Source organism: Oncorhynchus kisutch, linkage group LG2 (genome assembly GCF_002021735.2).
Source record: "Oncorhynchus kisutch isolate 150728-3 linkage group LG2, Okis_V2, whole genome shotgun sequence".
Taxonomy (NCBI): domain Eukaryota; kingdom Metazoa; phylum Chordata; class Actinopteri; order Salmoniformes; family Salmonidae; genus Oncorhynchus; species Oncorhynchus kisutch.
The window spans coordinates 59,097,133-59,107,968 of NC_034175.2; the positions used below are offsets into that span (position 1 = coordinate 59,097,133).

Below are 10,836 nucleotides of genomic sequence, written 5' to 3' on the forward strand. Positions count from 1 at the left end.
CAGGAACGCTACCTCCGCCTTTGTGCAAGGAGGAGCAGGAGGAGCACTGCCAGAGCCCTGCAAAATGACCTCCAGCAGGCCACAAATGTGCATGTGTCTGCTCAAACGGTCAGAAAAAGACTCCATGAGGGTGGTATGAGGGCTTACAGCCCAACACCGTGCAGGACGTTTGGCATTTGCCAGAGAACACCAAAATTGGCAAATTCGCCACTGGTGCCCTGTGCTCTTCACAGATGAAAGCAGGTTCACACTGAGCATGTGACAGTCTGGAGACGCCGTGGAGAACGTTCTGCTGCCTGCAACATCCTCCAGCATGACCGGTTTGGCGGTAGGTCAGTCATGGTGTGCGGTGGCATTTCTTTGGGGGGCCGCACAGCCCTCCATGTGCTCGCCAGAGGTAGCCTGACTGCCATTAGGTACCGACATGAGATCCTCAGACCCCTTGTGAGACCATATGCTGGTGCGGTTGGTCCTGGGTTCCTCCTAATGCAAGACAATGCTAGACCTCATGTGGCTATTGTGTCAGCAGTTCCTGCAAGAGGAAGGCATTGATGCTATGGACTGGCCCGCCCGTTCCACAGACCTGAATCCAATTGAGCACATCTGGGAAATCATGTCTCGCTCCATCCACCAACGCCACGTTGCACCACACTGTCCAGGAGTTGGCTGATGCTTTAGTCCAGGTCTGGGAGAAGATCCCTCAGGAGACCATCCGCCACCTCATCAGGAGCATGCCCAGGCATTGTAGGGAGGTCATACAGGCACGTGGAGGCCACACACACTACTTAGCCTCATTTTGACTTGTTTTAAGGACATTACATCAAAGTTGGATCAACCTGTAGTGTAGTTTTCCACCTTAATTTTGAGTGTGACTCCAAATCCAGACCTCCATGGGTTGATAAATTTGATTCCCATTGATAATTTGTGTGTGATTTTGTTGACAGCACATTCAACTATGTAAAGAAAAAAGTATTTAATAAAAATATTTCATTAATTTAGATCTAGGATGTTATTTTAGTGTTCCCTTTATTTTTTTGAGCAGTGTATATATATATATATATATATATATATATTAGAATAAGGCTAACATAACAATGTGGAAAAAGTCAAGGGTTCTGAATACTTTCCGAATGCACTGTAAGTCACATACCTGATCAATATCAATACAGTTAATATAATATTAGCCAAACAGGATGACACAGAGCGAAGCAAACAGTACACAGGCAAAGGTTTAAATTATTTTTAGTACTGGTATGATACATATTTACAATATAATATACTTACAAGTTTTAGCCATATACCGTTACCGATGATAGAGGCATGCTTCTGCTTATAGACTATTCTACATAAGGCACAGATCACAGGTCATTTAAGGGAAAATGCCTCAAATGAGAGAACAGAAGAATCGTGAAAACCACCCATTCATACACCAACCAAGACCTTTTCCCATTACATGGAGAGTAAACCTAAACATATCCTGGAATATAGTATTAATAGCAAAAATGTTACATTTTTCTTCTTGATACAGCAGTAAATAATAGCTAACTATATAGTATTGAGGAAAACAGACCATGAAATGTATGTTTACCCCATCATGACAATTAAATTCCTTGCATAATGTATTGAATGCACTCTGTCTTTCATTCTCACAGGCATATCTCTAACCACTGCTCCCTTATGGTCTACAGAGCAGTCCTCTTCTCTTAGTGACACCAAGTGTGAATTTCAATCATCTGAAGTGTGTCTCTCTCTTCTTCTCTCCTTTATCTGCACTGACCTGAGAACCCAAGATAGGTGAAAACAATATGGTGGATGGTGACATTGGGAATTTACTTTCACCTGTCCATGTTTTTCACAAGTGCAGATAAGGGAAAGGAAGCAAGGAGAGGAACCCCTTTAGACTATTGGGATGAACCTCAGTTCCCTCATCTGCAGAGCAGCTGTAGTTCAGAGGAGCTGCAGGTCAGTGCAGGAGAGGCCAGCTCCTCTGCTCCTCCCAGGGCGTCCTGCCCCTTGATCTTCAGGTTGACAAACTTGATCTTCCAGCTGTTCTGTTCCAGCGGTGAGCGGATGAGGCCAAACACCTGTTCATATACTCCTAGGCAGACATCATCTCTGTGAATGGTCCCTGCCACAGCCACCAACACCAGGCCGTGGGGGGAGGACAGGACCTTCAGGCCAGGAGGGTCAAGGTTGGGGCTCAACAGGAGCCTCTCGTCCCTCGCCAGGGCCAGGAGACGCAGGCTAGTCAGCTCAGAGCCATGGAATTCTTCCATTTGTTGGCCAACAGCACTGAGACAGAGAGTGAGAGAGAGAGGTCCTATGAATTAATATGGTATTTAATACTGTATGGTCAATACAAAAGAAAATGGTAAGTTAGTCCAAATCAATGCTTAGTCCCTAAGAGACTAAAAACTATATAATTTGTGTCCAGATTTTTACCTGGAGAAGAGACGCAGACGGACATCCTCCCAGAAGTGTTGTGGTCCCCAGTCCTTAGGAGGCTGGTGCAGGGAGGGGTTCTGACTGTTGAGAAGCTGGAAGAACCACTGACAGAACTGTCTGGCCAAGGCCAGGTGGTCAAAACCAGGACTGTACCCTGCCTCAGAGGAAACAGAGACACTCTCAGCTGGTCTCAGACTTAGGCTGGTCTCAACTGCTGGGGTTTGATAGTCCAATGCCTACAAACAAGACCACAGACATTAAGTGACAAAAGCATGTTAAAATGTTCTTGCCAAATTCAGCCTCTATGAAACACAGAAACACGAATGTGTCTATACCTTCCCAGTAGACCAAAACTCTAGAGTCCGCTTCACTAGCTGGTGTTTCTCACTGTTGGGGGGCATCACCACCCCCTCCTTTGCCAGGTACTTGAATATAACGTCACGGTGGACCTTTTTTCGTTTTAGCAGCTCCTCCGTATCCTTGGTGTATGAAAGAATGGCCTCAACTGCTTCTGTAACAGACAGAGACGACCCCAAGATTTTACTATGGTATACCATTTACAGATCAAAACTTGCAATGGTTGGCAGCTAGCTAGTTAGCTAGCCCAATAATGGACTAAAGGAGCCTAATGTTACTCCTTATAGTCCAAGGACCTTACATGTTCTGTTTAGAGGCGAATTGGCTGTCAGCCAAATACTCCATCTAAATATGAATCGATTCTCAATTGAGGTATAGTTCTAGAATCAAAAAGCCCTTTACTTTCATATCACAAAATAATTTCACAAATGAAAAATATACACTGTACACTGTTTTAACACAGTTGCAGCCAACAGTGCTGTAACTTGGAAATATTGCCTTGTGGGAACCTTAACAAAGGTGTGTAATAATTTAACCTTTTGTTTAAAAAAAAAAAAATCTCGATTATATGAAAGATGTTCAAGCATTGTTTCTAAAATCATACCACAAGCGATGCGTTTTAACGTTCATAACAAGCGTCGGGGCTCTTAACAAAATACCCTGGCCAGAAGACACTATCATCAATATGCGCTAGAGGTAGTTATGCGTGGGTTAGCTACCCCTTGATCATTGGATGAAGGCGTCTTCTGTATGGGGGTGTTTTGTTAAGAGTCCCGACTTTCGGTCTGAACATTAACAGCATGGCTTGGGGTTTGGTTTCGGATGCAAGAAAGGTTCTTATCTTTCATATCTGGGAGAAATCATAAGAGGTTATATTGATACACATATTTATAGGGTTCGGGTTCCAACACATATGTCCATGTTACAGCGCTTGTTAGCGGAAAAATACGTTAGACAGTGGTTGGACTAGTTACATGTGCTAATTAGATATCTGCGTCTCCGAACACCTGTGTGTAACCAAACCGTAGACGGACGCCAAAAACATGTTGACACTGAACAATACTGCGGGCTGCGACTGTATTAAAACAATGTACAGGCAGTGTGTATTTTGCATTTGAGACATTATTTCGAAGTGGGGGGCGGCAGGTCGCATAGTGGTTAGAGCGTTGGACTAGTAACCGAAAGGTTGCAAGATCGAATCCCCGAGCTGACAAGGTAAAAAATCTGTCGTTCTGCCCCTGGACATGGCAGTTAACCCACTGTTCCTAGGCCGTCATTGAAAATAAGAATTTGTTCTTAACTGACTTGCCTAGATAAATAAAGGTTACATTTATTTAAAAAATACAAATTGGGATATGAAAGTAAAGGGATTTAGGATTCTACAGCCGAACCGCAATTGACAATAGATTCACGTTTAGATTGAGTATTTGTCTGTTCTTGTATCCAAAGCCAATTCGCATTTAAACAGAACATATGGTCTTTGGACTGAAAAGCAGCTACGTTCGGCTCCTTTAGTCCATTATTATTGGGCTAGCCTAGTTAACATTAGCCGCTAAGTGCTCACCTGTAATGTTTTCCACTGCAATCATTTTGTTGGTGACTGTATCGCTAAGCGAAAGTATGTCGCCCCTTGACATGATACCCAACATATTTTTACAGCCCTTACGCTCCGTATCGGACAATACAGGCATATTTAAAACGATAGTATACAACTTTTAACCCAGTAAACACCTGCAATGGCTGTGGTTGTACTTCCGTCATCCACCACTCGATGGTACCAAAGGGAACGTCCGGGAGGAAACACGGCATCCCTCAAAGGTTCCGCAAGTATTTGCACGCTGCCTGTAGACAGAAGCAGAAGTGACAGTGCCATCTACAGTGAGTTAACTAATCATTTTCAGCATGTACTAGGTACAATTTTTTCTTCTTCTTAATAATGCATACTAAGGCATTATTATCGCGACAGAAGAACATCATTTATTCCGTGCATCTCTGAGATTTGTCGATAACGGTTGTGGCGTATTGCAAGTAACGTTAGGGTGTCCGACGCCGTCCCAAAACAAGGTAGGCAATGATGATAACTAGCTAGCTAAGGTTACCTAGACTATACTATGGTGAGTATCATTAGCTAGCTATGTCAAGCATCTGCATTTTATATATTAGCTTAATGTTGGCCAGTTGATAATACACTACTGTACTGCTGGGCTTCGCAATCATTTAGCGATTCAGTAGCTAGCTATATAGGTCTTGCCAGCACAGTATGATTACGTTAATTAGCTAAGGGTGTTCCTAGCTAACGGTACGTTAATAACCCTAGTAACCCAAACAACCCCAACCCTAAACTAACCCTATTACCAGAGAGGATGAACCTCTTTGCAGAAGATTGGACAAAGTGGATGTCATCAGTAGCCAAGTTTTTTTTTTCTTTCTCGTGATTGCTCTATCTTGTCAGATTTATTAACAGGAAGTTGTAGGCAATGTTTAAACCACAGAGTCCTTCAACAGTGTGTTAAATGTCATCATAGAGGTAAAAATATACTTTTTCCAGTATTGATGAACTCTGCAGGTAAGCATGTTTTGAGGAGGAAGTTGATAGTGTACGATGATTTCATCAACCCAATGAACCTATATTGCATATCACTGTCATTCCCCACAAGGAACTTGGTACATAATTATTGCTACACCTCCTCAAGGAAGTGTTTGTCAAAACACTTAATTTCACCACTACCACCCAACAATGCTGCTTACTAAACCTCTGTCTCTTCTCTGTTTATTCTCTCCGGTGGCTGTTCAGATGGGGGAGACTGAGGGCAGGGTGCTGGGCAGGGTGACGGTGTACTCTGTGCTGGGCTGTCCCCACTGCGTGCAGGCTAAGACAAGCCTTGGCCGTCTGGGTCTGCCTGTGTGTGATGTAGACATGGGAAAGCACCCAGAGCTCCGGGACAGTGTGAAGGAGCTGACCGGACGGAGCACAGTTCCTCAGATCTTCTTCAACAGTGTCCACATCGGGGGGAATGATGACCTGCAGAAACTGGTGAGAACACTGTCTCTCAGATGGATGGATACATTGTCTCTTTGACTGCTCTATATTCAGTCATTCAGTTAAGTGAACTTTAGGTTCTTTACCAAAAAATGTACAAAAGGTGGGTTTGCTATTGTAGTAAGTAGAGGCTTGCTTCTGAATGCCTTACCTGGCTAAATAAAGGTTAAATAAACACTACTCTCTGAAGCTTCCAGAGGAGTTGGAGCGTCTAGTGCGTTTGGTGAGGGAGGAGCCTGTCTTGTCAGAAGCCCTGCCCCTGCCCGAGGAGAACCAATCAGATGGCTCAGACACAGCTGAGGAGGCTGATGGAGGTCAGTGGACACACAAGAAGCCCTGTGCCTGATTAGATTACGGTCAATTTAGAGTTTGGCCCTGCTCTATAGAAATGTTTGCACCTTAGAACTGGAATGGGTAGACTGGAATGGCTGCAAAGACACATTCAGTCAAATGTGTTTATTAACCATTTTTGCCTATTGCAGTTAAGACAGACCTCCTGTGGCTAATCTAGTCTTCCCCTAGTTATAAACATGAGCTCTGATTCGACAGGGTTATTTGGATATGATACTGATATTACTGGACATGCTACTGTTTGAATACTAGCTATAATATCAGTATCATAAGACCTGGGGAAGAAGTGTCTGTCTTGTCAGTGTGGAATGTTGGCGTCTGCTGCATGAGAGACAGGCTGGTTTTGTGGTTTTGTTTCAGCAGCCACAGCTCTCTATGTGTGTGTGTGTGTGTGTGTGTGTGCACCCATCTCCTGTCACCACAGCAGAAGCAGAGACAATGGATCAGTGTTACCTGATAGCCAGCACCTGGCCTCTCTGCCCAGCCACAGTATGTGTCTGAGTTCTAGTCTCCTCTGCTACCACTCAGGTCCATAAAATACATTCATATGGACTACAGTAAGAGATAAATATTGTCAATTGCTTCAACCATTTTCTCTTACACATTCCTATAGTGTTGATGTCTGGTGAGTGGCATCCATTCACACATTAGATGATTGTCAAGCCCTGTGTGCATTCTCTGCAGAGTTTAAGTGTGAGAGGCATGCGTTAGCGGACGTGGTAGAGGATCTCAAGCAGAGCGATGTGATTGGATTTCAGTGGAGGGGACTGAGCATGTGCAGAAACAGCTTCACAGGAGCACAGCTGGTTGGCTGGCTGCAGAAAGAGAGGGGCATGGGTAAGGAATGAGAATGAGTAAACAGATATTCCTAAATTCTACGTACTAATTCTATTGTTCTATTCTATGATTCTAACTGATTCAAATTCTCGGATTCTGGCAGAGATGACTAAGGCATGTGAGACTGGGCAGATGTTACTGGACAGGAAGTACATGGTGGGCGTGGCTGGGGCAGGGAAGGGGGAGGGGTTTGGAGTGAGTGACAGGCTGTACAGGCTGATGGAACGCAACCCTCACTCGGCCCTGAACGCAGGACAGACTGCTGCATGCTCTCCTTTACAGGGTAGGTAGGGAGGACTCTCTTTTCTGAGTCTGGTTCTTCTCAAAGTTTCTTCTTGCTAGTGAGCCTTTCCTTGCCACTGTCGCCTCTGCTTGCTCTTTGGGTGGTTTAGGCACTTTCAGATAAATCACACTGTGTAGGTGTGGGCTTTCATGCATGGAGCTTCTCTTTCTGCTAGTTAAACACACAAGTGTAAGAGGCAATCCACACCTGGTGTGGGCTATTACATTAATTCCCTGATACGATTAACTGGGATTGCAGTAGGTGTCCTTAAAAGCAGCTGATCTGTCTGTGTTCGTGCAAACGTGTGTGTGAGTCTCTGTCATTGCATAAGTTTAGCTTTTCTGCATGCCTCTTGTTGTCTTGCATAAGAAGTAACCTTAATCAGAATGTCTTTCCTAGTTAGGACATCTGCTCATTATCTGTTAAAAATAGATGATTAATTATGTAATGTGTCTATATTCTCTCTTTCTCCCTCTCTCTCAGCTGCTGAGTTGTCTGCCATTCTAAGGAATATGATCCTGAAGTTGTTCTCTGAGTACCTCTCTTCTGATGGAAAGGTAACAGTCACACTGAACTAACTGCACCCTCCACTACAGTATATATATTATGACATGACAGTTGTATTACAATATGTGTGTTTCCTTACAGTGTGTGGACTACAAGGCCATGTCCCTGAGCCCAGTGTTTGAGCGCTACTGTGAGCTGGCTGTTCAGCTACAAAGAGTGGAGCTGCTGTCGCTGACCAGAGAGGAGAAACTAGCCTTCTTCATCAACACCTACAACGCTCTGGTCATCCACGGAAACGTCCGGATGGGAGCCCCAACCAACACGTGGCAGAGATACAAGGTAAGAGCACCATCTAGGATTGTGGAAAGACAACAAGTAATAGTCTGTTTAGCAATGATATTACTTTGTTCCTGTGTGTTTGCAGTTCTTTAACTACGTGAGCTACCTGATTGGAGGAGAGGTGTTCACTCTGCAGGACATAGAGAACGGAGTTCTGAGAGGGAACAGAAAGGGCGTCGCACAGCTTCTCAAGCCCTTCTCTAAGACTGACCCTCGTCTGCAGGTACACTACTCCGCTGGACCGGGAAAACTATTCAACTTATTATCGTTTTTTTTATTCACATTTCTGATTTACTGGTGAAAATGTATGTTTTTATCTGAAATGTTGCACAATCTGTGGCAGTGGTGATAGTGGATGTTCTCTGTTTGTCCACCAGGTGGCTCTCCCAGACGCTGAGCCTCTCATCCATTTTGCGCTGAACTGTGGAGCTATGGGCTGTCCACCCATCAAAACATACACTCCACAGGTAACACACTGGGTTTTTACACTGAAAATACTACACAGGTAGTGACACGGTATTTTATGAATCTGGAGATGTGTAAAGTCACGTGATTTGTCCTCTCTGACCAATCAGGACATCGATAGTCAGCTGCGCACGGCGGCCGAGTCCTTCCTGGAGAACGATGATGGCTGTGTGGTGGATTCTGAGAAGGGGGAGGTCCGTCTCAGCCAAATATTTAAGTGGTACAAGGCAGACTTCGGAGGCACAGATGAGAAGGTATCTCAAAACTGACCTTTCACCTTTAACTGAAGAGTATGGTCTCCTGTCCTAACACAGCCTTGCCCGGTCTCTCCTTCAGCTGTTGAACTGGATCCTGGAGCACATGGGGGACTCTCCCAAGAGGTCCAGCCTGCAGAGTGTCCTCTCCTCTGGGAAGATCAAAGTCAGCTACATGCCCTACGACTGGAGCACCAACAGCTCTCACTGAGGCAGAGTAACAAGCCATAGGAACACACTGTTCTGTCTACAACACAGAGAAACACACAGCTCAGCCTGCAGACATGTCTATCCTCAGTAAAGAGGTCTGTGTGTCTAACCCTTTCTTTCAATCTGCTTCCCTACTCTCCCACAGCATGTGAACCTATAGTATAACCTGGTTTTACTTCCTCTTCTTACTGGGTCTTCCATTTTCAGCCTTGGAAGTGCTAATGCTGCATTTTAGCACGCATCTACTTATTATAAATTAGTTTTATCATTGATTATAAATATATTTATTGATACTGTATATGTTAGGAAGGCTTGATTAATTCCATGCATGTTTATGATCCAATTCAACATTTAAAGGACACATTTGTACTTTTTCTAACAAAATAAAAAGTTAACTATTTATACATTTTTAAAAAAAGATCTAAAACTGTTTAGTAAAACTTTTATCCCAAATGGTTTGTTCATCTGCTTTATGCACACCACATTGTGCTGGTCTCTGTATAGCCAGGTACCAGTACATTGTTCTCCAGAAAGAGCTTTGTACTGTGTAGCACACTGAGTCTGTTCTAGCCCATCTGTTTTTAGAACTCTCCCACGGTATGACAACGGAGGGGTATGTCTCCCTCTTTACCCACAAATCACTTGTGTGTTTATCTCAGGTCAGCTGCCCCATGATGCAATGGTAGGACTTCTTGTATGAACAAAATCTGGAAAACTGTTGTCATATCACTAAAACATGTAATATCTGTATCATTCATATACCTGTAGTGTACTGTACTATTTCTGTCAAATCCTGATGTAGCTTAACCATTTGCTCTGTCTCCCACTCTGATGTTTGGCTTTTTTTGTTGGGTTTCTGTGAGGCTTGCTGTACCTCTAGTGAAGCAGATTCTCCAGTGAGAGGAATAACTCTCCTGCTCTGAAGGCAAAGCCAACCTTAGATACTGTTTAGAAGTATTACTAGGCATTACTATTTTTACTGTCTCATTCACTCACTGAAATGCATGTTACAATGACTGGAATGCGTTAGTTTGTTTGATGCATGTACTACTGTATGCTTGGGATGCTGAATCCTCTCATCCTGAAGCCTGTAGTTAGAATATATGACCCTGTTCTCTAGCCAGTGCCTTCTAACCCTGCATGAGAGAGAGAGAGAGAGTACCTCAGACCCTGGCCCCATCTATAGCTAGTACTCCTATTACAACTGCTCCTAACCCCTACTGCCAACAACAGGCACCAGTATTCCATATTAACAGAGTTATAACTACTAGTAAGTACTACACTGGTAGACATGTTGCCGGAAGATTCCAGTTGGGCAGTGTTCTTTACTCCTGGTCCTGGATAGCCACAGTATGTGCAAGCTTTTGTTCCAGCCCTGCACTAACATACCTGTTTCAGACCTTGATTAGCTCCGGGACCAGTAATGAACACTGCTTTAGTAAGGTTTCATGCATCTGCAACAGTAGGGGCTTGTACTCTGAATGATACCCTAAAAGTTGGAGCTCAGTCTGCTCTGACGACTACTGTACTTCCCTAAACTTACCTCATCTCTCTTTGTATTTGTCAGGGGCAAAAATGTGATGCAAACCTGTAGAGAACAACACTGTCGTGGCTTTTGCCTGGATCCAACTATGACCTAACTCTGAAGCAATACTTTTTATGATGGAAATGATGCAATTTGTCATCTGAAATAAATATCTTATAGTTCACTGATTGTGCTCTCCCTTCTTGACCCATTGCAGTAAAGC

The 10,836-nt window shown here is 43.9% G+C and overlaps 2 protein-coding genes across 9 annotated transcripts; one reads left to right on the forward strand and one right to left on the reverse strand.

The window, feature by feature from the left end:
- Positions 1-1,226: 1,226 nt before the first annotated feature.
- lg2h3orf38 (linkage group 2 C3orf38 homolog) lies at positions 1,227-4,703 on the reverse strand. Of its 2 annotated transcripts, none has more exons than XM_020458891.2 (4): positions 4,534-4,703; positions 2,781-2,956; positions 2,443-2,681; positions 1,227-2,292 (listed from the first exon to the last, which is right to left on the reverse strand). In XM_020458891.2, the coding sequence occupies exons 1-4, from the start codon at positions 4,673-4,675 to the stop codon at positions 1,926-1,928; spliced, it is 924 nt and encodes a 307-aa protein (XP_020314480.1). In that variant the 5' UTR covers positions 4,676-4,703; the 3' UTR covers positions 1,227-1,925. The 2 variants fall into 2 exon arrangements, with proteins under 2 accessions (XP_020314480.1, XP_020314489.1); XM_020458900.2 differs by having other exon boundaries at positions 4,367-4,670.
- zgc:152951 (Thioredoxin_like and DUF547 domain-containing protein) lies at positions 3,516-10,801 on the forward strand. Of its 7 annotated transcripts, none has more exons than XM_031798694.1 (11): positions 3,516-3,635; positions 5,597-5,836; positions 6,033-6,156; positions 6,878-7,030; positions 7,134-7,313; positions 7,797-7,870; positions 7,962-8,159; positions 8,245-8,382; positions 8,537-8,626; positions 8,735-8,878; positions 8,961-10,801. In XM_031798694.1, exons 1-11 carry the CDS (start codon positions 3,603-3,605, stop codon positions 9,087-9,089), a joined length of 1,503 nt encoding a protein of 500 aa, XP_031654554.1. In that variant the 5' UTR covers positions 3,516-3,602; the 3' UTR covers positions 9,090-10,801. The 7 variants fall into 7 exon arrangements, with proteins under 7 accessions (XP_031654554.1, XP_031654556.1, XP_031654555.1 ...); XM_031798695.1 differs by lacking the exon at positions 3,516-3,635 and adding an exon at positions 3,732-4,017; XM_020458871.2 differs by lacking the exon at positions 3,516-3,635 and adding an exon at positions 4,568-4,680.
- Positions 10,802-10,836: the final 35 nt, after the last annotated feature.